The following is a 26167-nucleotide window of genomic DNA, read 5'->3' as shown; positions in this document are numbered from 1 at the left end:
AAGAAAAACAAAAACGAATAACAACTCTCAATTGCCACACACAGGAACATGGACATCATCAACGATGACGATTACAATTAAGTATAATTGCAAATTATTGGCATAGCAATGCCTATTAACGCCTGCTCGGAGCGCAGAGCGACCAAGGAAGGGGGATCGGGTTCGGAATCGGTATCGGAATAGGGATCCCTTCCAGAGCAGCGAGATCTAAGCATGGGGAGGATTATTGGATGCCGACGCGGCGCTGCATGTTTCAAATAATTTGTTAACGCCTTTAAGATTGCGATTGGTTCGAGATCGGGATTGGGTGCAGCAGCTCCGGCATTGCTGTTTGGAATAGATAAACGTCCCACTATTATCGCCAGCAATTCCCATTGCAAGACACGACGACGCCTCTGCCTGTGCCTCTGACGACTTGACCCCATATATGGCAAGTGCTCCTCGGCCCGGTCTTGTCCAGTGCATGCCGAGGGCGTGTTCCGCCAGAGGATGCGGACGGAAGGAGCCTCTTCATCCTCACATTAATTAAGTGCAACAATGCGGTGCGGATAGAGTGGCAAAGGGCGGCGGCCAAGGAGTAGCAGGGGGCGGGATTGGGAGGATGGAATGGGAATGGGATGGCAACATTCACATCCACATCTCCAGGCAGTCACATCGTTCGTATTAATGACATTTCTCACGAACATTTTACCAGAGCAGTCAACACAAGGAGCTCTTGTCTAGTCGGAGGCACTGGGAGAAAATGCTTGTGAGTTGGGGATGAATGAAAAAATCAAAATAGTAGGTTAAAAAATAATTTAAAGGGTGAGTATAGTAGAAAAGGTACAAGTTGCAGGGGAATATAAATAGTATTCAGGGATCCCTCAACCCTTTTTTCGGTCAGTGCCCTCCCTGACTCGAGTCCAGCGGCAGGGTCCAGTCCCAGTCCCAGAATCTGTTTCTCTCTGCCGCAGTCGCCTCGCTTCAATTAGGCGCGCCTTCAAATCACAAGTCAATCAAAGTTGTTAGATTTGCCGTCCTCGTCGTCATCGTCATCGTCATCGTCCTCGTCATAGTCATAGTCGTGGTCTTGTGGACTCGGACATTGCATCGTGGTCGCAGTCGCCATCGCTGGCGGGTTGACATCTCCTGACATGGCACACAATGTTGCAGCAGGAGAGCCAGAATCGAGAATCCAGAACCTGGACCGAGACCGGGAACCCAGTATCCCAAGATGCCTGGAGGCGGCAGCATCAATTACAACATCCATGACAGGCACAGCGTGAAATGTTTGTACATTTCTTGGCGGCGCTTCCGAGGGGACCAATTAGCCCTAAGTAGGCATTTCAAATAGACTCCTGCAATTAGCCAAAATCGAAGCCAACAATTTCATCACAGACCTCGCCATCGGCCAGTCGTCTTCCATCCACCACTTGGCATTCCGTCCCATTCCGCGCCCAGGCCCATCATCGGCATTGCCACTATCATTATCATTATCCATCGTTATCAATATGTCCATCGTTGCAATTTATTTGATCAATCGATTGTCGATGCCCGCTACCTGCCCTACACTACACCTTCCCACAAACAATCGTCGTCGTCTTCCATTTCTGCGAGTATTTCCATCCTGGACTCCCAGAGGCGTACCTCCTGACGTGCTAATGGCGTTTTGGTAACGCTTTATGGCATAATGGGTATTAGCCAGCAAACACGATCGCCAGCCATCAAATGTGGCTGAGGGCAAAGCCACCGCGATGGAGATGGACTTTGGAGAAATGTAAGAGTTTGTTGAGATTAAACATGAATAAGAAAGTGAAATAAGATTAGGGAATTAATTAAAATAGATAGGGTTTTATAGGACTAATATATATTTAGTTTTTTGTTTCATAAGAGTAAGAAATGTTCTATTTATTTTAAATACATTTTCTTGAATTTTAAATTAAGGTGAGTGTTTAAAAAATTTTGGCAAATACCATTGCCTACCTTAAGGCTTCATAAAGGGGAAACTTAGAGCTGCCTCTTAAGGTTTTACTTTTTTATTAATATAAATTATTAAAATTATAACAATTAGAAATTACAAATTATTATAAACTTTTCTTTTTTATTTAAATGAGCCTTTACCTTAAAATTATAGATGAAGCAATGTAGTTCGTCTGTATACTTTCCAAGCTTTAAGGTTTCTTCAAACCATTTTTTTACTCATTTATCTTTAAATAACTTTATTATATTGAATTGAAAATTATTAATATAAGATCAAATATTATTTTATAAAATACTTTTCTGACAAAAACAATATTAATTTTTAAGATATTAGTCTTATTAAGTTCTAACCCCTTAGTAGCTCAGCTCTGAGACTACATAATACTCAATCAGCATTATCGATCTCATGAAGCCCTAACGAAAATCAGACCCGACCCAGACGCTCCATCTGCTACAAAGTTTCAAGGCAAATTATAGCAATAGAGGCCAATAATTTGAGGTGGCCAACTCGGGCAACTCTCGATCTTGGCTGCCTCACTGTCTCATCTCCAATGTCTGGCCGACTGATGATCGTCGATGCCCGCGGTATGAGGGATCTCCCGCTCCAGCTGCAACTCCATCTCTATCTGTATCTGCATCTGCGGCTCCGTCTCCGACTCCATCTCCATCTCCATCTGCGGAGTGTTGTCTGTGCCGCCGTCTAGTCTTTTTTTGGCCATAATAATTCGCGATCGTTGTTCGTTTGTTGGGGGCATGTGGCGAGTGTACGAGTAAATTAAATTACTCGCCCGGCCGCGCCATTAACCGTAACATTATCCTTCAATGAATGGGGGCTGGGCGGCGGCGGCGGATAGTATTACAGCTATTATTGTGGTGCAAATGTTATGACCGCTTTATGCCATAGAGAGTGCAGACCGAGGGCCCCAAGGGCAGCATCACGTTGCTGATTTGATGGGCTTTTCTTGGGAGGCAGAGAGCCGCTGTGTGCTGTGTGCTGGAAGCTCTGCGATCGCCGCCTGATAAGCTGGCAACTGGTAATGCGTGCATTGACCGCTCAGCTCAGCTCTTGAATCTCGGCTCTTGGATCTGGGGCCCTGAAGCGCTGGCGTTGACGCAACTTGAAATTAAATTTGTGCGGCTGCCCAGAGAAGAGGGATGCCTTTGCAGTACAGTTAACCTCGTTTAAGTGAGCCACGCACTGCCAAACTGCGACGCCCGCAAGGGGGCCAGGTCCAATTAACAGTACCCAGTAACCATTGCCAGCTCCCAGCTCCCAGCTCCAACCATGTTGCAAAGGAAGTGGCGACGCAGGCCCAGCCAGCGAACCCAGAGTCACAGTTTTGTCGCATGCTCCTGCTTAAAGCATAAGTATAACTTTGCCAACTGGTTCTGGGTTCGCTGCCAACACCTTTTCCGAGGCAGTGTTGGCAGGATTCGAGGGGCAAGTAAGCCAGATTTATCAGGGTTTTATATAAGCATATATGTATGTTTCTTAAAGGGAAAAGAAAAAATGAAAACCCCTTAAAACTAATCTAATATTTTAATATTTTCATTTATAAAGACATTTTTATTATTTTAAATAAATTCTTTATTTATTAGTACAACTTTCTTGATTTTTAAAAATATCTAGAGAGGCACCACTGCTCCCATGCCCCGGCTTTAAGAACCGGCAGACGGGGAAGCCGAGGCTGAAGCTGCTAGCACGACAACCCGGCATACGAGTTTATAGCGGATGCGTAAACGTAAACGCATTTGGCTCAAATGCCGTTAGGGCCTTTGACTAAATTGCATGGCACATGGGCCCCTTGGGCTACAGATTTCAGCCTTGTCTCAGCTCGGCCGGGATGTGGTTCTGGACCTGGACGTGGACTTCGGCTTCGGCAGCGGCATCGACATTGGCATCTCGCTATTTGCTATTTGCATGTGTGTCTGGTGAGACGCCAGGCCGGCAACAAGATTCTCCCATTGACATTTTGTCTCGTTCCCCTGATCCTCCACTGAAATCGCTGAATGTTAATGCATTCGATCGAAAGCCGCCCAGATCGCAGCCTCAATTCCAGAGGAGCAGGAGGCGGAGGAGCGCTGCTGGCATCCCATTTGACGTAATCAAAACAGCAACAGAATGTGGGCAACCCAAAAAATGTTCTGGGTCATTGATTTCTTTCTTTCGCTATCCGTGGATCTTAACGGTTCCCTCCACTATTTCGTAATGGGCCAAGATCAATGTACCAAAGTGGATTCAGATTCAGTTGCTGCGGCTGCGCAGTTGAGCGCCCGCTGGAGTGTCTTAGCCTTCCCTTTTTTGTGGAGAACACGCAACTGAGCCCCCATTGATTAAATAACCATGGACCAAATAATGAAAATACGAAGGTAACCGGAGGAAGTTTTTTGGATACTTGGTACTTCGAACAGGGGATACTCTACAGTCAACAGATTTATTTTAGAAGCTTGGTCTCCAATTTTATACATTATTTGTCTCGCAAATAATTACTACATATCCTATGATGAGAATTGTATTTGCATGATTACATTATTTATTTAATATTTATTAAATTGTCTTCTAAAAGAAATCAAGCCAAGCTCTATTCCAAAATCCCCAAGCCCACCTGTGATAAAGAACATTGAGGAAAAAGAACCAAGTACCAACTTCTTAATTATTTTTTATGATCTCTCGAGAACCGACTACCGTCTCGAGTCCGCTCCAACGAAAACCCATTTCGTCTGCCTTTTATGGCCGGTCTTTAAATGCTTCAGAATGTTTCAATTGAATCGGAATGAATTGGGTCAAAGTGTTCCAGCGGCGTTAGAAGGCAGATGGAAATGTGCCCACGTAGAGACCATTGAGATGTTTCGTCATCCTAAATGCGTGTTTACTTAACCCGCGATGAGAGTGAGATGTATATAATTATGATTTATGCGTAAAGAAAGGCCGGCAGTTAGACGAGGCTTGTTAAAGGCGATAATAACATTCTTTTGAATAACGTATTTAAATCGAGAATACGGGGGGAGAAACTCTATAATTTTTAATTTAAATTGCCCGCTGAGATGGGCAGGGAAAAGGTTTATGAACGCCATTCATCATTCCACAGATGCCGAAAGTGAGATCTCTCTAGTGGGGCCTTCGATACTCCCATCCGATATAGAACTGTGCTGAGCAGTTCCATAAAAGCCAACTTCCTAATGACCAGCGATTGTTCGCTGCCTAGTCAAGGGCTTCCATCACGATCTCGTCCCGGGCAACCATAAAACCCATCTCGCCGGAATCTCCAATGCGACCTCATTGTATGCAAAACTATAAACGGGCTGAAATAAAGCGCACAAAGTCGTGCGCTAAATATAAAATGTAATATTGCAACTTACACATGTTTTGCAGATGATCCAAATGGCCGCAGTTTGGAGATTCCACCTCCAAGGTCTGGAGCCTGAAGTCAGCGGTCTGGCTAAGAGCTCTCACGCGGCTTAGACGCGGGGTTCCAGGGATCCAGGGCTCCGGCGGGTTTCGGGGTCATTTGCTGATTTTTTACGACTATTTCTATCTTAAAGATACAAGTTTATTTATGGCTCGACTGTAAAGTGCGGCGAGTGTATAAAATGCTGGCAATGACATTGCAACACCCAGTAAGCAGGATCCGATGCGCATCCGAATCTTAAACCAAATCAGAATGGAAATGGCCGCTCCAGTGGGAGTGCTGCGATAGCGGGGGCTACAGGGGAGTGGGATTCGGACTCGGACTGGGAATCGGGTGTGGGAACCACTGGCCGGCAGTGGCTGGGCACTAAACGCGCCGCTCGTATGTGGCTAAGTTGACTCGACTTTAATGTGCCTGGCCGGGCAGTAGAGCTAAATGCAAACGCACCCAGGCCCCCGATCCCCCAGAACCCATAGCCCAGAGTGCCACTGTGGGGGCCAGGGCCACCAACCATCACGGCCGAATGCTAAAAGGGTTCGTTCTCCTCACTCCTCAAGTTCACTGATGCGCCTCATTAGGAGTAGCTGGAAACCAGTTCCAGGGCAGGAGCTGTAGCAGCACATGGGGAGGGAGCAGGAGCAGGAGCCGTAGGACCCCAGACAATTGACAATTTAAACGAATTTCTTTCAAACACAACACTGACATGGCCCGGCACAAATGACGAATAGTGGCGGATGCCCAAGCCAAAGTTTACGCATGAAATATGCACCACCAGGAGGCAGCCTCGTCCACAGCCTGAGCCCCAGTGTCGGTAGCCTCCTGGCCTCTGTTCCGTTGCCGGTTGCCAGTTGCCAGTTGCAAGTTATATGTTATATGTTGCTAGCTGCGAGTTGCAAGTTGCCAGTTGCTAGTTGCCAGTTGCTAGTTGCCAGTTGCGAGTTGCGAGTTGCAGCTCCAGGGACAGACAAGACGCATGTATGAAGTGTCATTCATCTGGCCATAAACGCATTATTCAATATGCTAAGTACACTGCAAGAAAGAAATACATATTTTTATATAAATTTTTTTCTTCTCGAGCAAAGCTTGATAGGTAGAAAATTTGACTGAAGAGCTCTTGGTAAGCCTTCTAGACTTCCAGTTGACAGTAAACATAAATAATCAAATCTTGTAATTGTATTTATTTTTTAAGGCTAAAGTTTATGCATTAATTAATTGCAAATTAAAGTATACCATACCTAAGCCAAAAATGCATTAAATTTAATTCAGAAAGCAGGCAATTTATATATAATTTTATGTGATCATTTTAACTTTTCAAAAATCATAACTATATTGCTTAGGTTAGAAAATTACTCATACCATTAAACATGTTGTAGATATTATTCTCAGTGCATGAGGACATGAGCGGGGGGCGGCAGCTAGACAAACGAGTGATCGGCAGACGGACAACAACAGCGGCAGTGGTAACAACAACCACACGGGCAACAGCAACGACGACGACGTCTGACTAAATGCCTCATACTGTGCCAGGTCTGCGGTTCAGGCTCCTTGACTATCTGTCCGCTCCTCCGACCGTCCGCTCGGTTTCAAGGTTAACAAGTTGCATTTGCAATTTGGCACTAGGACTGGCTGTGAGTCTCGAGACCCAGGCCGAGAAGAAGGATCGTATCCCCAGACAAACGGACAGGCGGACAGGCAGACAGACGCCCATCGACATGGACGCTCTGCCCCTGCGACCGCATCAATCGCTTTGGTGAGAATTAAATGTTTATGCCTTTTGTTTGCCCAGCAGCCCCCCAAGCCCCAGTCGCCCCTCCAGCTCCTCTTTAATGAGCGACCTGCTCAATACAATACAAAAAAAAAAGCATGGGGATCCGAGGAACAGCTCCCAAATCAAAGAGCCAAGGAAAAGTACAACAAAAAGCACTCTCATCGAATCAAATGATACCCTTGGACGGACTAAACGATGCCGGCCAACTTTGTGTTACCTGGAGGAGTACCTCCAGGAGCTGGATGAGGTGCAGAAAATGTATTCAAATAATAGAGCTCAAGATCTTGCCTCGGGGGAATATTGAATTGGAACAATTAAAAGCTTCTAAACGTCTCCCATGGGATGCATAACTCTTCAAGATAATTATGAGGTTAATTGGGATGATTTGAATGCCAAAGTTTATTTGATTTAATTGTAGTTTTTAAATTTTAAGCTGTACAGATCGAAATTTAATAAAATTAAGGCATTCTGTTTTGGGTATTGAGTATTTTTTATTTATAGTACAATTGAGAAATTGTACTCTTTCTTTTAAATTTCCATAGCTTGGAAAATGTATTGTTTTATATATTTTCACTCCTAAACCTTTTACAACAATAACATTTGTCTGCGTCAATCGGAGTGCTCGAAGAAGCCTTCTTCATGCCGCAGGCAGAAGACCCAGAAAGCTTCGATTGCTCTGGAGAGCATTGCAGTGAGGAGTCGGCAATAATACGACGCTGATCTATTATTCGCTAGATTGTAAAAATGTAAAAATCACGCTTTCGTGTTGTGTATAAATTGAATGCAATTTATAAATGTCCAGCGTAGAATTAAATCCCCAGCCGTCGGCACAGGCCACGATCGGGTGATGGTGATTTTTCAAAATAAACAACCTTGAGCCGAGGGCTCCGCGGCTCCGTAGCTCTATAGCTCCATAGCTCCAGAGATCCAGAGCCGAGAACAATTGCCAGAGCCCAGAGCAACAATAGACGGCAGCAGAGGCAACAGCCCAAAAGGATCCGCCGGATCGGGTCCCTTGGAGCCACAGATGAAAAATTGCGCCAATTGAATTTGACCAGCGATTGTGGTCGATTGCTCCTCATTGCAGGCCAGCAAGCTGGCTGCGGGGGGTTCCTCTCGGGGAATCGAGTGCCGGCAACTGGGTGTGGGGAGGTGGTGGTAATCCACTGGGCGGTCGCTTAGTTTTCAACGCATTTATCAATACCCAAGTGGCTTGCCCAGCCTCTACCTCTGCCACCTCCGATCCGATCCGATTCGAAACCTCCTGGCAGACCAAGCGTTGACAATGCCAAGGGCGGTGTCGGCTGCCTTCGCCTAATATATTCGAACTGAAATGAAAAAGACTGCCGCCGTCTCTGATTGAGGATGAAGCCACAAAATCGATTTGCCACAGCTTACATCACCCATTGAGATGCCTATAGGCCACAGTTTGGTTTATATAAGAAGCTGATTTTAAGCAAAATATCGACCTAAAATTAAGCAGAGCTTTCTGCAATATGAATTTATGAAACTGGCATCCAAGATTAGGGGAAGCTAGACTTTTCTAGTTGCCAAACCATTGACAACGTCACGAATTCGCACAACATACCAAAAATCTCATTTGCACAGGTCTTAAACAAAACAAATGGATTAACAATTAGATTATAGACACCAAAGAATATGTGTCGAAACTCGTTAGTCTTGGACGATTGCTGTAGCAGGAAGGACCGACCGACTATGAGTTTTGTTCAACCTTTACTATTAGCTGCATTGGCAGCTCTGTATATTTATACGGGATCTGCTAGCAGGGTAAAAATTATAGAATGAAATCAAATCTCATATTTTAGGGCAAAACATTGAACTTACAGGTTTCGGAGGACGATCTACACAAGCCAAAGCCCGAAATGCTATTGACCCAGGTAAAAAAGACCAAAAGTAAGATGTAGCCAGTAGCCGCTTGATTATTGTATTAATCATTGTACTTCCCCTCAGACGGTTGGTATTGCGCCGGAGTGTATTGCCCCATTGAGCGCACAGAGTCCTGCAAGACGACCAGCATCCTGAAACCCACTATTAATATTGATCATGATTTGGTCGTTTTATGCTTGGATGGCAAAAACTTCCCCTTTTGCGGCATCACGCGCAGCTCAAGAGTAGAAAACATATCAGTGGTGGAATTGAACGATCATGGAGATATGGAATATGTTAGGAAAGAAAGAGTTCATACGAGCGAAGGGATATCGGTTCCCATCTGTGCCAAGCGCAAAAAAAATCAAAATAAACGTGGCTAATTTGACACATTTATGCATCGAAGCTAAAATTCATATTTGTCTTTTATGTATTTAATTCTACAAAAATAAAGATATATTTGTGAGCGACCATTAAATTGGTAGTATGTACACTTTAGAAGATGGTTGTTTTACTTGCCATTTAGTGTTGGTATTTAGTATAAACTTAAACATAAAGCAAAACAAATATAGTAAATAACCAAACAGAAAAACAGTAGGTATTTCAAACAATTCAGCTAGGTAGGGTATTTCGGGTGTTATAGGCCCAAGGACTAGGTTATACACAAAAAAAAAACAATAATTGCACCCTTTGAACACACACAAAATTCGAGACGAACGTAAGTACTTTGGGAAAATTATGCACTAAACTTTGCTAAATCTAAGAATGTTCTGCCACTGCACGTAGCTCCTCCATAAGGGAGGGTATGGCCCCGGCGCCTCTCTGATCCCTGCCAGCGTTGAGCAGCCTACTCAGCTGTTCCGCATCCGAGCGGCAGGCATTGAGGGCCTCGCTTAGTTGGCACAGATTCGGTTGGCAACGCTTGCTACGCTCAATCAACTCCAGAATGAAGCTGTTGCGCGGACGACCCGTCTCCCTGGCGGTTTGTTGGACGAGCTGCGGGAAGGGTTATATCAGTTACGTCTAATTTCCAGGCAGATTATGCAAAAATACCTTCTTGTAGTCATCGATCAGATTGGCTACCTCGTGGGCGGGTTCGGGGGGCGCTGAACAGCAGGTGGACTTGCCGGAGTCGGAAGCCTCGTAACGCACTCTTTCCGCTGCCAGAGTTTGTTCCAGAGCCTGTGGAAATATATGCAATTTCCTTTTATATCGTTCTAGTGTCAGGGATTGTGGTCTACCTTTATTCTGGCTAAAGCTTGCTCGTGCATTCCGCTGATCTCCGCCAGTTGAAGCTTTAGGCCCGGCAACTCCTCAGCCTTCCGATGGGCAGCCCTCCCGTTTCGCAGCTCCTTTCGCAGAAGCTTGGCTAGCTGAGGCCAGGATTTTAGGTGCTGCAGCTTTCTGCCGGTTTCGATTTCCAGCACTTGCGTCAAGGACCTTAGGCAGTCCAACGCTTTGTGCTCCTGCCGTGTGGTCTCCTCCCGCTCGTCGAGCAACGACTTTACCTGGCTTTGAAGCCTTTGAATGTTCATCGAATCGGCAGAATGATTCTCCAGATTCTCCTGGAATGTCTCCTTCAACAGCTGCAGCTCCAGCCGATTCTCCTCGTCCTTGGCCAGGCCCAATTGCTGCAGCTGATGCAGCTCTTCGTTTTGACCAGCAAACAATTCGTTAAGCTGCTCTAATTCGACTGTTTTGTGCTGCAGCTCGGCACGCATTTCCTGCTCCAACTGTTGAGTGGCTTGCAAAGCCTCCAGGAGCTGTGTCCAGTCTGCCTCCATTTCGTTGGTGCTCTTTATCTTGGCATCTTGTTGTTGCAGAAGCTGCTGCAGCAGCGAAACGGTTTGCTTCTTTTGAGCCTTGACATCCGCCAGTTGCTGCTCCAAAGTCTCAATGCGTTGGAGTAAAATGGGTTCCTCGACATCGGTTTGTGTGGTTTGGTTTTGGCACTGCTTTACTTTCTGTTGGCTAGATTCTTCTATTACTTTGAGCTTCTGCTGCCAGATCTCTGCCTGCTGGCTTTGGTCATGCATTTGGGACTCTGTCGCGGCTAGATCTGTCCTCAACTGTTCGCACAGATCTGAGTAGTTGTTGAGTTTTGCGATCAATTCGCTTTCCCTCAAGGAACTTTGCTTCTTGAACTTTTCCACAAGCCCTTGTTCCTCTTCCAGTTGCCGCTTTGTTTCCTCACACATCGAACGCATCTCACCATGTTGTCCATGAAGCCTGCGCACCTCATGCTCCAACTTCTGCAGCCTTTTTTGTGCCTCTTGCAGGTTTTCCTTGAGGCTTTCCTTCTCCAGCTGTAAGGAAGCCAAGGAAAGGGTCAGATTCTCCACCTGCTCCAACTTGAGGGCGTCACTCTGTCGCAGCTGCTCTTGCTCCAAGAGTTGAGCTTGCAGGGTGAATTCCAGCTGCTCCAGCTGGCGCTGTTGCTCCTCGTTTTCCTCTTTCAACTGCGACATCATCAGCAACTCCGACCGAAGCTCGTTGAGGGAGTTCTTCAGGCCGGCAATCTCACTCGTCTTGCTGTTGATCTCCTCATGAAATTTCAGGCTGTAGGAGTGCATCACATCAACGCTGCTTTCCCGGGTCAACTTTTGCTGGTAGTACTGCTTGAGATCGAGGAACTCCTGCTCTTTGAGGGCCAGTAGGTGTTCTTGCGTTTGCAGGGTCTCATTGAGCTCGGCTATGACCTGACGGAGCTGCTCCCTCTCGGCATTGACACTACGCAGGGCGGAGCTCCTCAGTTCAAGCTGGTGCTCCATCTGACTCTTCTCGTCCAGCAGCTGCTTATATCTCCCCGTCATCAGCTTGCTCTCCAGTTCCATGCCAGCCAAGGTCTGCTGCAACTGTCCCAGCTTCTCGTCGTGCTCCAGACTGAGTCTCTGTATGTCCTCCAAGAGCATCTTCTTCTGTTTGCGCAGGACATCTATTAGTTGACGTTGATCACGGAGACGAGCCTCCTGCTGTTTGGCCTCAAATGATGCGTCCGGCGATGATTCACTTTTCAGGGAAGAAGTAGTGGGGGACCTTGGGGTTCCCTGTTCCTGCTGCTTCTCCAGCGTGGCACATTTCGCATGCAGCCGGAAGGACTCCTGCTGCAGTCGTTGGTTCTCCACCAGATACTTGCGTTCCTGGGCGTACAGGCGCTCTAAGGTTTCCAGGCGACTGTGCTTCTGTGACTTGAGCTCTTGCTTGTACCAGTGCTCTGATTTCAGAAGGCGTTCCACCTCACTGCGCGACCTCAGTAGCTCTTGTCTCACCGAGAACATTGTCTGTTCCCGATCCGGGATCGACGTCTGCCCAGGATCACCGCCGCCCTCATCGCTCGTGCAGCTAAAGTGGCCGGAGTCATCTGCCAACGCAGCAGCCGCCCCCTCGCAGTCCGAATCCATGGCTGAGCTGTGCAAAGAATTTTATTTATAGGAGGGTGAGTTCATGGCCAAGAACGAGTTTTGTGGGCGGATTTAAATTGAAAAAGTGGTGTTACCTTCCTAATGCAGCCTTGAACGGCAACTTGGGCACTTTGCTTAAGACGGAATTACCCACTTAATCGCTTTCATTAACGGAAAAACTACATTTTAAGCGAAATTGTTTAGCGAAAAAAAAATATAAACAAATCGCCCGGAGCTGGGCAGCTTTCGATAACTTTTTGGGGGGCGGCCGACAAGCAGTATGACCTTACTTTGGGACGGAAAAATAATACTATTATGATACAAGCGCATTAAATATTACGAAACTATTATGATAATAATAAATAATTAAATAATAATAAATAAATAATGTATTACTGAAGAAAATTATAATTGAAAAGTCTTTTAGACCGTTTATTAGAGGTAATGAGAATTTTATTGTTTTATTATTTATTGGAAATAATTAAAACATTTGTAGGCATTATACGTCAAAAACATAAATATAATGGCTTTCGCATACATTTGTGAGTGAGTATCATAAGACCATAAGTAATAAAAAATACCAACAAAATTCCGTTCAGTATTTAAAGTCCGATTAGCTTTTTTAGCGCTGGCCACACTAGGCTCGAAAAACCATCACAAAAACATGAAAACTTAGCCATTCGAAAGCGAACAAAAACCGACTTTTCTACACCTTGTCAACCCCAAATCGCGTTCGTACTCGCAACGTAAGATGCTCCACAAGGAGTGCGCCGCCTAGCGAGGACCGGAGCGCGTGCAACATGTGAGATCGGCCCGCTGGGCGATTCGTCAAATTGCGTCGTGTTACAAAACTTTGGCCCTGGCCAAATTGCCAACAACAACTCGGGCATGATGGCTAGTGCAGCGGCTGACTCGGCAGGCGTGAGTCAGGAGGAGGAGGAGCGGGAGTCCTTTGTCATCTACCACGATGGCCGGGCCCTGCAGCTCCACTGGCGCGGTGTGCCTCCTCTGACGCGAACGCCCGCATCTCGTATCTGCAGCATTGGCGATGTGCTGCTCCTGCTGACCACCGACCACGCCCTGTACTCCGCCCAGCTGCAGACGAACCGCAGCTCCCTCGACCTGCAGCTGCTGCGCACGGACGTGGTGGACATGGACTTTTGCTCCGGCAGCCAGGAGCTGTTCGTGGTGCTCAGCAACGGATCTGTGCAGCGCCAGCTTATCACAGCATCGGGCCGGGATATCCATCACCCGCATGCCTGGCAAACGCTCAGCTTCGACCCCCTGGAGCTGCTGGCTGAGGGCGTTCGCATCCAGCGCGTTTGCTGCTCCGCCCAGGGCGTGGTCTTTGTTGGCGCCGGTGGCGAAACCTACGTAATGGGGACCTGCGGCGAGGTGTTCAAGGCGGAGCAGCAGCCGCGCCACATGCGTCTCTACGAAGAGGGCAAGGAGCTGCTCGATCTGGCCGCCGGCAACGAACACTTTGTGATGCTGGTGGCGCCCTACAACCTGGCCGACGATGTGCTCCAGCTGCAGGTGGCCAATCCTCGAGACGAGCCCGAGGACGATCGGGCCTCTGTGAAGTCGCTGAGCAGCGGAAACTCGGAGCGTAGCTTTGCGGCGAACACGCGGCATCTTCTGCACCAGGGATACGCCCTGCTGCACACCCAACTCTTCACGTTCGGCGCTTCAAACAACGGCCTGTTGGGAACCGGAGACCACATCCGCCGAGCGAATGTGATGCGCGTCCAGAAGCTGGACAGCATGGGCGTGTGCAGCATTGCGGCTGGGCTCGAGCACACGGTTAGTCGCACTCTGGACGGAAGGCTCTACCACTGGGGTCTGAACAGTCACGCCCAGCTGGGCGAAGACCTGAGCTCGCCCATGGAGATCACCATTGCGGACAACGCCACCTGCCTGCCCATGGAGCAGAAGTCAGCGCTAGAGGCTACCTGCGGGGACTACCACACGCTGCTGCTGAATGCCTCCGGCCAGATACAGTCGCTCCAACCGCCGCCGCCCATGCGACACCTGCAGCAGTCCAGCACATATGCCCAGACGCTGCTCCAGCTGCAGTTGGGAGCGGCCTGGCCGCGACAGCTGCGACTACTCATGTGCTCCGGTGGATTCACGCTGCAGAATCAACGCCAGTTCCAGCGACAGTACCACTACTACCTGAGCCACCTGCAGTCACAGCTGCAGCTGCTGCTCAAGCACCGCCAGGCGGTTCAGACCCTGGAGATCTGGCAGCGGCAGTCGGCGCTGGAGACACTCAGTGCCCTCGGTCCGCTGCTGGTCAGCTGGGAGCGGATGCTTTGCCTGCTGGTGGCCACCCTGCACTCCCTGGAGGGATTCTACCGAGCGGACTTTGTGCAGCCGGCGGATCTGCTCTTCATATGTCACCACAAGGAGTACATAGACCTCTTTGATGGCTACACCAAGGCCTATTGCGATGTTTTCTCGGTGAATGGTTTTGGCGAGGCGGTGGCCGCCATCGCTGGACTCAATAGCCCGCTGGCCGAGCTCAACGAGGAAAGCTATGTGACGCGGCTCTTCCAGCAGCCATTCAGTGTCTACCAGCTGTTTGTCCAGTTCATGGAGCTGCTAGTGAGGACGCAGCCGGAGTACGGAGAGCATCGGGTGGCCTGGACTGAGTTTGCGCGGCACAGCTGCATCAGCCAGGAGCTGGCCGTAAATACGAGGGATTTCTGGAGCAGCAATGACCGCAATCCCCGAATCGTTCAGTTCCGCCGGCGCCAGCGAAGGGTGATCTTAACGTCGGCACTGGTGCCCCTTAAGCTGGTCACCACCGGCATCAGCATGTCCAGCAATAGCTTCATTTTATTCTCGGATTTTCTGTGCCAAGTGGGAGGCAACTCACTGTACTCGTACCCCTTGACCACCTTGTGGGTGTGGACGGAGGGCGAGCTGTGCCTGAGGCTGACCACGCCCGAGAAAAGCTTTCTGGTGGCCACTCGCACCCAGGAGATGCGCAAGGTGTGGTTAGACCAGCTGCAGTCCAGCATTGTGGCGTCGCTGGGCAGGCCACTGGGGAGTCCGGTTCCCAGTGCCCGCTCCACAGGCTATGAATTCAGCCGGGAGCATGCGAAATACTCGCGGGTAAAGGCGTGTGGCACCTGGAGGAAGGGCGTAATGCACGGGAACTGCTACCTGGAGTATCCCGATGGGAGTGTCTACTGCGGAGAGCTGAACCACGGGGTCATTGAAGGTGGGCTTACCATACCCTTTGCTATATAACTCCCTGATAATCCTTCCAATCTCCAGGCTATGGCAAGATGGTGATTCCCTCAACGGGCCTGTACGTAGGCCACTTCAAGGGAGGCCGCTTTCACGGCCATGGCGTCTACGAGATGCACTGCAAGGATGCTCCGGAGAGCGAGATATACGAGGGCAACTTCTGTGAGGGTCTGTTCCATGGACATGGAATGATGCGAAACAATCGATACATCTACGTAGGCGAGTACCAAGCCAATGCCCGCTGCGGCTACGGTGTGCTGGAGGATCTGGTGAGCGGCGACAAGTACATGGGCATGTTTGCGGACAACAAACGAGCGGGCATCGGCAGCTGCATAACCAATCGCGGGGACTACTTCGAGGGCAACTTTGCCGCCGACGATTTGCTGGGCAACGGAGTGGCTGTCTTCGAGAACGACTACTACTATGAGGGAGAGCTCACCCTGCAGGGTCCAAGTGGGCGCGGAGAGTACTATATGCCCTGCGGAGAAGCGGGAAATGTTAGTGGGGAGTCAGACGACACCTGCGAGCTGATAGGAAACAAGATGTTTGGTCAGCTCAGCGGCAGCTGGGAGACCGTGCGCATACAGGCCGGGGAGCTGGTCCTGAATCGGAGGTTTCCCAAGTACCCAAGGTAAGGCGATGGCTTCCACGGCTAGAGAAAGCAGCTGGATTCAAGGCTCTTTCCTTATTTCAGCTCCCTGGGCCGACAGGTGGTGGATCACAATCGCAAGTGGCGCTCGCTGTTCAACAACTTCGAAACGGACCTGGCCAACTGCACGGCCAGCAGCCATCCCTCCTCTGCTCCTGGAGGCACTCTTAGAAAGTCCTCGAAACCCACGCTCAGCACGGCGCAACTCTGGAACTGCATTGCCGTGTACATGAGCAAACAGAGGGCTAGGGAAGGCGCCAAGCCGGGAAACTACTTCAACAACATCCTGCTTAGTCTGCCGCTGCCGCAAAAAACCTCCTCGCCCTTGGCCAAGGCACGGACCACAACGAACGCTTTAAGCAAGCTGCAAACGGAGGCGGCTTCGGCTCTGGACTTTCTGGGGTTTCCACCGCGTCGCATTCACTCCCAGGAAACGCTCATCTCTAAGCCAGGAGGACTCCAGAGGGCCGATAGCCTGCTCTCGATGGGACACAACTCAACGCGGGACTTGGACACGAGTAGCCTGGCCAGCTTCCAGCTTGACCAGAGCCTGCTCAACAGTACCTTCAATAGCGAGGAGTCAACTACTCTGAACGAGAGCTTCGCTAGCCTGGGCCACAACAACAACAACAACAATGGGATATCCAAGCAGAAGAACAGCAGCGATTGCTCCATCACCTCGACTGCTTCGACGACGAGTGCCATGCTGGATCAAGTGCCCAGCTTTGGCATGGCCAGCACGCTGACGGAGCAGGACTTGGCCTCCATACGACTGTACCTGGAGCAGGCCTTTAAGGATCGACATCATCCGCTTTACGCGCTGAACGAGCGCATTGCCAACTGTTTCCACTACTCCTATGGCTATTGGAAGGTCAAGCCCACCCCGATCCTGGCCAAGCAGGCGATGCGAGAGTGGGAGTCCATATCAAGACGCATTTACCGATTTGTGCGCAAGATGTTCCCCGCTTTGCCGGAGGACTACTGTCACATGGAGGGCAGCAGGGAGGTGATATCGCACATCACGCTGCTCTATCCGCTGGTGCTCTCGGAGGGCATATACTCCACCCTCTTTGTTCTGTATGCGAACAAGTATAGTCGCAAGGACGAGATGTATAGGCAGAATCTGAACCATGCCGAGAAGCTGAAGGACCAGGAACTCGTGGAACTAATGGGCCATGAGAGGTATTAACTGAAAAACTAAATAAGGTAAAAAATAAAACATAAAACATGTTTTTACAGCTTTCTCCAGACGGTGATGCTGGATCCCAAGTTCGAGGAGTCTGTGCAGACGTTGAAGCAACTGCAAGAGAAGTTTAGTCCCCAGGACATGTTGACTGTGATACAGCGCAGCACGCAGTTGCTGACCGAGGCCTACGAGCACGCCATGTCGGGTGAGTTTTCATTCAAGAAATCAAAGAGTTTGCTCTTCTTTATACCCAACCCAACAGCCAATGCCGCCCAGTTGAATGCGGACAACATGATTCCGCTCACCATGCTCACCATGCTGCGCGCTGCGGTTCCCCACTTGGGGGCGGAATTGGCCCTGCTGGACGATCTGACGGGCCCCAATTTCCAGGCCGAGATGAATGGTATGGCGGGCTATTGCTACACCACCTTAAAGGCGGCCTACGAGTTTGTTACCTTGCGAGCCCTTCAAAAGAATCCCTGAAGCAGCCTGCTGTAGTATGTATTTCCCCCTTGTTTTTGGGGTAGCGACATAAGTCCGCGCGACATGTCGCTATGCCTATTTCCCCCCTGTTTTTTGTTTACTTGTTAAAAGGAGTGATTGACTAGGTTGCTCAAGGTTTGGCTAACGTTATGAAATCCACAAGAACACCGCTGAAAAAGGTTTCTAGTTGGGCTTGAATGGAACCACAATCGTAGGAATAGTTTAGAGAAGAGAGAGAGCTAAGATAAGTGAACTGTGAGATCGTATATAAATCTGTATATACTTCAGCGACGAAACTCCCTCATAGGCTAGCGGGCTGCGATTATGTACAGAGGCCAATAGTGAATGTGTATCTATATGTATTTGAATGTATCTGTTTTTTTATATTCTAAGGCAACAACACATAACATTCCGATTATTCACCAAACCAAATAAATTATCTTCTGCATAAACTGAAACTTTCAATTATTTCGAGGCCTCGGAGAAACCCTTAATGCCTTCGTCCGCTGGGAAAAGAGTTTTTCGCAAGTGCGCGGCAAAGTTTTGTCGGTCCATCTTGTAGATGATGTACCTTTCGGGGAAGGTCGTTCCCTCCTCGTAGTTATACACCAGGACAATGGGATCGTTCTGCTTGGCGATCTTCCGCTTGGACAAGAAGGCCAGAGCGTACATGGCCCGCAGCAATATGTTCCTTTTGTGCTCGAGGACTTGCTTGGTGTAGAAGGGCAGCATGTTGACGTTGTGGTAGATGGTCACATAGTCCTCGGCGGAGCGCATGTGGCTGACGAAGAGGATCGGTGCCTGGGGCCGGAAGTGGGCGATCTTCTGCACCATCCTGGTGGTCACACCAATCACCACAATGGCCACCGCATGAACCTCCATGGAGGCAAAGACAATGGACCGCGCCAGGCTATCCGCTCCCGTGTGGGAGCGATCACAGTAGGGAGCCTTGGCCACAGCCGTGGGGCCGATCTGCTGAAAAATGGCGTTTTGCAGGAAGCGGAAGTAATGGGAGTGCTTCGGTGGGGGGCAGGATGCCACGTATTTGTCTGGATAGTAAAATGTGTAGTAATAGTGCGCCGGATCTACGCGCAGCTTTTGCTCGTCCAAGAGCCGCGGATCGAAGATGATCGGCTTTTGCGAAGCGTAAGCCAGCTGCATGAAGCACTCGGCGTCGGGACACAGGTGCATAATGTCCGGGACGATCGCCGGTGGGGCCAGGTCCACCAGGAAGCCATCGTACCGCTTGGCGGCCCAGTTGAGCTCGCCGTCGCAGCCATTAACCTCGTTGAGGAGCACTCGGGCATACAGCCGCATGCCGTCGCAGTGCATGGACGCCATCGATTGCTCTAGATCGTCCAGGTACTTGGGAGTGCCCGCAATGTGCGAGATGACCACGTTCAGGCCCACCTCTCGGGCAAAGGTCAAATCCTCGAGCTCCTCGTACGACATCTGGAACCGATTGCACCTGGCCGGAAACAGGAGAGGCATATGATCGTAGAGCGCCCCGGCCTTGGCCACACAACACTTCAGATGATCCATATGGGCACTGCGTACCATTAGCTGGATTTCTTCGCCGATCAGGATGAAGTCATAGGGCCGCACATCGACGAGCAGGAAGCGAGCGTTCACGTAAATAATATGCGCAGTGCACCGGTCCGAGAAGTCACGCTCCACCGTCAGGATGACCTCGTTACCCTTAACTAGGTCCACGGACCTCTGGTCGTCAGCGAGAATCAAGGGACTCAAGCTTCCGGTGTATTGGTGGCGCGGCGAGAGCATCGCCATGACGGAGGAGACCACAGGGAAGCCGAACTCCCTTGACACATTGATCTCCGCCTCACGCAACTTCACGATCAGGCTCTGGTTGCCCTGCTGGGTGCCCTTGGCGAGATTAATTAGGAAACAGCGGACACCGTTGACTAAAATGATTGAGAAAAAACCCAATTTAATTACAGGGGAAAATATAATAAAAAGTCCATAGAATAACTAGCCCGCGATCCAGCATTTCTTACTCACGCAAATAATTTTGTAGCCCCTGGCCGCAGGCTATATTTTCAGTCAGCTCAATGCATTTGCGGTTCTCGTTGGGATCTGTGGCCAGCGGAGTGGTCAGGATCTCAAAGCCATTAAAGTAGTTTTGCCAACGATCCTCCTCGAAGGGCACCATACACAGGTCCTCACTCATCTCCTCCATGCCCATGCCCTCTTCTTCATCTTCTCCACTGGACTGTACAACTAACTTGGAGCGCATGATCTTTAGGTCAGTCTCGTTGACACACAAGCTGCCCTCCTCGTCGAAGCCAAACATGTTGTAGAAAGTGTGACGTCGCTGGATACTCTCCAATTGAGACTTGGCCCGCTGCAGCTTCTCCACGTCCACGGAGATGATCCGAAATCGACAAAACAGGTCGTCTATGATGGACATTAGAGGCGGTACATTCTCGTCCTCACTATTTTCGTGCTCAGTCATTGTGGCAAAATTTTGTGAATTTACAAACAAAATGTTTAATTTTTCAGTATAAGGTTCTTTGAGTTTGTATTTTAAGAAGTCTTACAGATTTTGAAATGATAATTTGATGAACTCTATCCTATCCTATCCTAACATATCACTAATATTAATTTTATTTTATTTTAACAACATTAAATCTATTATACGATACTAAACCTAATAAGTACTACCTACTAAGGTCTACGACCCGAGATTTAAAAGGAGAGAATTACATATTTAATATCTAGGAGATCACTAATATAATTGTAATTACCCCATTAAGTAAATTTCTTTAAATATCCCCCCAAGATAGATCTATCTATATATTAGTCATGGTTTCTGTTTTTTATCATAAAATTTAAAATAATCAAAACAATGACAAGAAGACTTATTACATTTTGAGAGAATTCTGCGCTGTAATCCCTCAGAGAAAAGTAAACACATGAAACTTAAGCGGAAGTTTTCAAGCCCAGCGGTAATTGAACAATTATTTCTGTGCCATTAGCCACGCGTACGTGCAGCTATAAAATTACATAATGCTCCTCAGCTGCAGCCTGCAGCTAGTTATCCGCATTAAAGTCCCAACCAAATCGGAATTCGAACCCCAATCCGAATCGGATTCGACCCCTTCCGAAGCCGGGCATTTTGTTTATAGTTTTTCCTGCCCTTTTGCCACCCATGCATTTCCCTTTTCTTCTCAGCACACTCCCCTTTGAATTCTCCAGTGATAAAAAGAAACCGCAATTGGAGGCGCAGGTAAGTTTGGGCTTTAGTCACTGCTGCTGCTGCTGCTCCTGCTGCTGTTTCCCATTTTTGTTTATTTCCGTAATTTATTTGCCCGTCTTGCCTGAAGGCGAAAATGTTAAATTTAGCATCGAGCGTCAAGTGAAATGTTTACAATGTGAGAGAAAGTTAAATGGAAGAGTGGGTGGGGCCGGAAAGTAGGGAGCCATGGTCCCAAACTAAGCGTTTTAGAATCTTTTCGGATTCTTGTTCCCACTTGAGGCCCCGAGGAAAAAAGGGAAAACATAAACATCCAGGAATGTTTAGAGAATAAAAATGTAGCTCTCCTTGTGTATTTCCCCCCTTTGTTGTTTATTTTTCGCCCCGCCGCCAACTGACAGATACACCGGCTGACTGAGGCTGAGGCCCGAACCTGAGGCCCGGGTCTGCTCTGGCTGGAGGACTGGGTGTGGCCGCGGCCATGTTTAGACTAAGCAGCCGATCATCATCGGACTGCGGAAAGTGTAGAATTCTCCTCGCTCGACTGCGAAAATCGCTTGAACTTTGACGCAGAACTGCACTCATCGATTCGTTTGTTCGCTTTTCCCCCTTTTTTTCCGTTTTTAGACACGGATTTTTCTATGCCAGGCGGAGTGGGTGGATGTGCCTCTAGCTGGGGGTGTGGGTGGTGGGTGTGGGGCTGGAGTGGGCGGCGGACTGCGGGGCTGCCCATCTGCTGCCATTGAGCAACATAAATTGGCCGGCTCCTTGGCTCTGCTCCGCTCTGCTCGGCTCGGTTCGGTTCGTCGGATCGCTCCGATCGTTGTTCCTCTGCACTTGAGAGCAGCCCCAACAGCAGCAGCGATCTCTCGCGCCCTCTCTTTCCACTTTCCTGCCAGCCGTCTCTTTCCTTCGCCCTGCTGCCATCCCGCTTACTCACCCATTTTCATTTCGTGAATAGAATTTTCTAAATGTCTTTGAGTTTTCAAAATTTTGGAGCGTAGGTGCAGTGCGTCGCGAGGCGTCAGCGTGTACGGTTCGCTTTTAAGGAAAATCTAAAAAATCGTTCGGTTAATTAAGAAGAAAATAAAAGGAGAATACACCTGAACAAACACAAGGATCTTGAAAAAAATCGAAAACATAATTTTAAAAAATGTTCCAACATTTGTGCCACTGTGAGAGGAGTTCTGACAACAGGAAGAGCGTCCTGTACAAGAGACTTCCTGCGGAAGTGGGCGGTTTTCCGCTACTGTTGCCAAGTCCCCATATACACCAGCACCACACCCACACACTGGCGGCACACCACACACAGTGGCGATAATTTTTCATCTTTCCAATATCCCACTCGACTGGCAAAATATTCGCTTCTGCCTTTTGGCTAAAAATATTTAAAAATCCAAAAATCCACTCGCGTCGCCTGGCGGCTGGCCGCTTCAACCTACTACGGCCGGCCGCCTGTTTTTCATAATTTTCAGTTGAGTTTTATTTATTTATCCTATACATACTCGCACGTCCGCACAATTGCCTTTTTTTGTTGCTGCTTTGTGACTGTCGAAAGTTTTGCGCTTTCTGCGCTGCTCATTTCATTTGGCATGTCGTCGTTTTTGTTTATTTCACGCCGCCCCCTCTAGACTGCCCAGTTCCGTCCGGCTTTCCACCCTTGGCCGTGCAGTTTTCCTGACGCAACTCGGCGCTGATTTTTCGCGGCTTTTGCCTCCATGATGCCGCTCCTAATTGCCCCAGCCCCGTGAAACAAATCACAACTTAATGGGCAGCCGCCATCCCGGCGGTGGTTTACAACTTCCTTGGCCAGATATCCGAATAGAAATATATATAAATACATATATGCAGGTATATATATATGGTAGTTGGCATCGGAAGACAGCTGTGTGCATTGGCAGATGCCATCAGCATCATCATGATCATCGTCCATTGCGTATGTGGGGGAAGTCCATAAAAAAAGAAACCAAACCAGCACACAGTTATAAAAATAAAACTATTTTCGTATGGCCCGTGCGCATATAGACGCTCGATCATTAGACATTCGAATCGGGATCGGAGGCCCCAGTCAGCGCAGCCTCTTGGCACAGTTTTCCAGAGAGCACACAGATCGGTCCATAAATCAATCGAACCAAATTAAATTAATTCAATATCTAAACAAGCGAAAACACAAGAAGCAATCTCATCTCATCACGGTGCCATGTGTGCCGATGGCTATATCTCGCGCATCGGGTATAGAGTATATAGTATATATACAGTGTAACGTCTATATAAATTCTAGTCGATTTGTCTTTTTCCGCTTACTGGCGTTTTATTCGAGCAACGACAGGAAAGGGAAAAAGGCGTATTTACTATGAGTTTGGCCATCAAGCTATCTGTATTCTGTGATATATGAATGTACAGGTGAGTATATCGCAGCTATGGGATGCTGCATCTCTGCGTAGGATATATTTTTTATCTGGCTAATCAAAGTCAACGGCTTCAGCGATGCAGGCAACTCATTTGGCGGCTCATTTGCCATCATTATCTTCAAAAATATTTCCGCAGTCTAATTAAGATCTTAGATGTATTCTTGAATGATTCTTTGAGTATTTTTTGATGAATGTGAACAGGAGCAGGGGAAAAAAAATGAGGTAGTAAAAATGACATGGTTTTATAAATCACAAAAAAACCAAAACAGTGGCCAACACCCAATGAGTAATTCCCTAAAATAACAAAAAGCTGAAAATATGTATGTTTGTTCCCATTAAAACTGAACAATTTTGGGAGCTTCTAGTTTCACAAGAAAATTTTAAAAGAATTTACAATCGCCAAGATCGAATTCCTCGATTTTTGCTATTTGGTTTCGATTTAAATCTTTCAATTGCTCTAAATATACTCTGAGTTTTTGGACTTTCAATTCCGATTAATATGGAATATGGAATTACTTGGCAGTCCGAACAAAGAAATATTAATATGAAGAACCAAATCTTGCCAGATTTCCCCCGGCGCAGCAATGGTGAAATTTAACAAATTGCCTGGCTCTGGGTATCCCGAGCAGCAGATCCAATTCAGATCCAAATCGGGGGGCATTCTTCCATATTTCTGTAGCATTTCAAATGAAACGAAAATTAAATGTAAAATTTATTGTTGCATAAACAAAATGCCGAGAAACCGACCGCATCCAAATCGAACGATGCGTATGTGGCACCTTTAAGTATTCCTCGGCCCCTGCCCTCGATCGGTCCAACCATCCATCCGAGCAGCCCCATCTCCTTGTCCATATGCCCCCAACATCTTCATCTTCTCCTGACCGACCCGGCGGCTGCTGCTAACATATGTGGAACGCATATAGTATGGACTGCTGGAGAGAATGGGGATGGAGGTGGAGGCGGAGAACTTAGTGCTGCCTCATGCCCAGTGGCCAAAAATAACATCAATGAGGGCAAGGCGCGGAGACGGACGCCGTGTGTTTGCTTTGTTTATAGTTTTCGTGTAAACAATTGCGAACGGAAAAACCGAATTCCCGGCGTGTTCATGTTCGAGAAAAATCAAATCTGGAAAATGCCCAAAAAAAAATAGAAAAACCAAAGCTATTGAAGCTGAAATCGAACTGAAAGAGCAGGGTGCAATGAGGGGCTTTTTACAGCTATAATCATGAATTTCTGAATAAAAATACGAAAAAAAAAGAATTTTAAAACTAAAATTTAAGTTTTGCCCTTAAATTTAAACAGATTTACTTTTTCAAAGTCAGATAGGTATATATATAAGAGCTCCAGACTCATTTTGTAATCCTTCATCCAAACCTGATTCTTCTTTATGTTGCAAATTAATAAGATCTTTAAAGTAAACATAAATTTATTAAAATAATTACACTCTTGCCTTAGATTGTGTTCCCTAATTTTTAACAAATTAAGGTCAGCTCTGATACATTCAGACCCTGTTTCAAGATGGAACATAAATTATGAACATCGAATTGCAGCCAGGAATTCAGATGTGCAATGGATGGGCTGGGAGCTGGCAGATGGGTCTCTGGACGCGGTAAGAAGCTTGCTCTTTAATTAATTCTTAGAACGGGTTTCCAGTAAATGCTCCGAGCCCATATTGTACATATGGCGTGTATGTAAGTGTCTGGATATTGGCCAATAACCGGTAAACAAGGCGACCAGCAATTCTGATTTCAATTCCATATTATTTTTGGCAATATAAAGAGCTGTCGCCGCTGGCTCAGAGTCAAATCAAAGTCAGCCTTCCAGTCAGACAGAGCAGCAGCATCAGCATGTTCAAGATCGTGAGTATGGCGCCCTCTCCAAGGATTATCTCATTCCCAAGTCATCATTTTGCCAGGTCTTCATTTCCCTGGCCCTCTGCCTGGCCGTCGTTCTGAGTGCTCCCGTGGACCATGTGGATCAGCCACCGGTGGCCATTTTGGAGTCCACCCACGAGAAGCACGAAGATGGATCCTATAACTTTTCCTATCTTGGCGAGGACGGCACCCACCGCCATGAGGAGGCTGTGGTCCGGAACCAGGGCACCGAAAATGAGTACCTCGAGATCAGCGGCTCCTACTCGTACTTCGATGCCAATGGCAAGGAGGTGGTTGTGAATTACAAGGCCGATGACCATGGATTTGTACCCGAGGGCGGAGCCATCCTCCCTCAGATTTCCCTGGCCGCCAAGCAGGTCAGCGAGCAAGTGTCGCAGCCAGATCTGGACTATGATAAGCCCCCGAAGGTCTAATAAAGGAATGGCATTGATGGAATTTTATTATGGGTGTTTTGTGCTGGGAAGTGGAAAATGAGGGGAGTCCCTAAAGAGCACTCAGCATAAATAAATCTCAAACAAATCGATTTTGATGGACTTATCTGACATTCCAGACAGGCAAAGTAGGAGAGCTCTTCGAGCATATGCTTTATATAAATCAGAACTAATTATGCTGAGCTCTCAACGGAGAGTGTTGGCTTATTTTGGGT

General features: G+C 47.9%; 5 protein-coding genes and 1 long non-coding RNA gene across 7 annotated transcripts; 3 read left to right on the top strand and 3 right to left on the bottom strand.

Moving 5' to 3' along the window:
* Positions 1-8193: 8193 nt before the first annotated feature.
* Positions 8194-8727, bottom strand: LOC138928312 (uncharacterized). The gene is made up of 2 exons (XR_011444816.1): positions 8536-8727; positions 8194-8480 (listed from the first exon to the last, which is right to left on the bottom strand). It is a non-coding gene; the product is annotated as an uncharacterized lncRNA (long non-coding RNA).
* Positions 8728-8768: 41 nt separating this feature from the next.
* On the top strand, positions 8769-9525 carry Sfp78E (Seminal fluid protein 78E). Its single transcript, XM_017160948.2, has 3 exons — positions 8769-8925; positions 8985-9051; positions 9109-9525. Exons 1-3 carry the CDS (start codon positions 8797-8799, stop codon positions 9405-9407), a joined length of 495 nt encoding a protein of 164 aa, XP_017016437.2. The 5' UTR covers positions 8769-8796; the 3' UTR covers positions 9408-9525.
* Positions 9256-12698, bottom strand: LOC108070465 (early endosome antigen 1). The gene is made up of 4 exons (XM_017160946.3): positions 12521-12698; positions 10266-12432; positions 10078-10206; positions 9256-10020 (listed from the first exon to the last, which is right to left on the bottom strand). The coding sequence occupies exons 2-4, from the start codon at positions 12423-12425 to the stop codon at positions 9784-9786; spliced, it is 2526 nt and encodes an 841-aa protein (XP_017016435.1). The 5' UTR covers positions 12426-12432; positions 12521-12698; the 3' UTR covers positions 9256-9783.
* A 344-nt stretch (positions 12699-13042) lies between these two features.
* Positions 13043-18453, top strand: Als2 (Amyotrophic lateral sclerosis 2). Of its 2 annotated transcripts, XM_017160903.3 has the most exons (6): positions 13043-15654; positions 15711-16314; positions 16378-17514; positions 17572-17723; positions 17781-18015; positions 18127-18453. In XM_017160903.3, the coding sequence occupies exons 1-5, from the start codon at positions 13314-13316 to the stop codon at positions 17999-18001; spliced, it is 4455 nt and encodes a 1484-aa protein (XP_017016392.1). In that variant the 5' UTR covers positions 13043-13313; the 3' UTR covers positions 18002-18015; positions 18127-18453. The 2 variants fall into 2 exon arrangements, with proteins under 2 accessions (XP_017016392.1, XP_017016391.1); XM_017160902.3 differs by having other exon boundaries at positions 17781-18453.
* LOC108070435 (pyruvate kinase) lies at positions 18344-20588 on the bottom strand. The gene is made up of 2 exons (XM_017160904.3): positions 20021-20588; positions 18344-19923 (listed from the first exon to the last, which is right to left on the bottom strand). The coding sequence occupies exons 1-2, from the start codon at positions 20472-20474 to the stop codon at positions 18467-18469; spliced, it is 1911 nt and encodes a 636-aa protein (XP_017016393.1). The 5' UTR covers positions 20475-20588; the 3' UTR covers positions 18344-18466.
* A 4802-nt stretch (positions 20589-25390) lies between these two features.
* On the top strand, positions 25391-25991 carry Cpr78E (Cuticular protein 78E). Its single transcript, XM_017160854.3, has 2 exons — positions 25391-25485; positions 25542-25991. Exons 1-2 carry the CDS (start codon positions 25474-25476, stop codon positions 25932-25934), a joined length of 405 nt encoding a protein of 134 aa, XP_017016343.1. The 5' UTR covers positions 25391-25473; the 3' UTR covers positions 25935-25991.
* Positions 25992-26167: the final 176 nt, after the last annotated feature.

Source organism: Drosophila kikkawai, chromosome 3L (assembly GCF_030179895.1).
Source record: "Drosophila kikkawai strain 14028-0561.14 chromosome 3L, DkikHiC1v2, whole genome shotgun sequence".
Classification (NCBI taxonomy): domain Eukaryota; kingdom Metazoa; phylum Arthropoda; class Insecta; order Diptera; family Drosophilidae; genus Drosophila; species Drosophila kikkawai.
This window is presented reverse-complemented; position numbering and strand designations above follow the sequence as displayed.

Excerpts from the sequence above, each read along its gene's own strand:
- LOC108070465 (XM_017160946.3), bottom strand. The coding sequence starts at position 12,425 with ATGGATTCGGACTGCGAGGGGGCGGCTGCTGCGTTGGCAGATGACTCC. Across the intron at positions 10,207-10,265 it reads AAGCTTTAGCCAGAATAAAG|GCTCTGGAACAAACTCTGGC; the intron begins GTAGACCACAAT and ends ATATTTCCACAG. Across the intron at positions 10,021-10,077 it reads TGATCGATGACTACAAGAAG|CTCGTCCAACAAACCGCCAG; the intron begins GTATTTTTGCAT and ends CCCTTCCCGCAG.
- Als2 (XM_017160903.3), top strand. The coding sequence starts at position 13,314 with ATGATGGCTAGTGCAGCGGCTGACTCGGCAGGCGTGAGTCAGGAGGAG. Across the intron at positions 15,655-15,710 it reads GAACCACGGGGTCATTGAAG|GCTATGGCAAGATGGTGATT; the intron begins GTGGGCTTACCA and ends TCCAATCTCCAG. Across the intron at positions 17,515-17,571 it reads GAACTAATGGGCCATGAGAG|CTTTCTCCAGACGGTGATGC; the intron begins GTATTAACTGAA and ends ATGTTTTTACAG.
- LOC108070435 (XM_017160904.3), bottom strand. The coding sequence starts at position 20,474 with ATGACTGAGCACGAAAATAGTGAGGACGAGAATGTACCGCCTCTAATG. Across the intron at positions 19,924-20,020 it reads GGGGCTACAAAATTATTTGC|TCAACGGTGTCCGCTGTTTC; the intron begins GTGAGTAAGAAA and ends CAATCATTTTAG.
- Sfp78E (XM_017160948.2), top strand. The coding sequence starts at position 8,797 with ATGTGTCGAAACTCGTTAGTCTTGGACGATTGCTGTAGCAGGAAGGAC. Across the intron at positions 8,926-8,984 it reads ATACGGGATCTGCTAGCAGG|GTTTCGGAGGACGATCTACA; the intron begins GTAAAAATTATA and ends TTGAACTTACAG. Across the intron at positions 9,052-9,108 it reads CCAGGTAAAAAAGACCAAAA|ACGGTTGGTATTGCGCCGGA; the intron begins GTAAGATGTAGC and ends ACTTCCCCTCAG.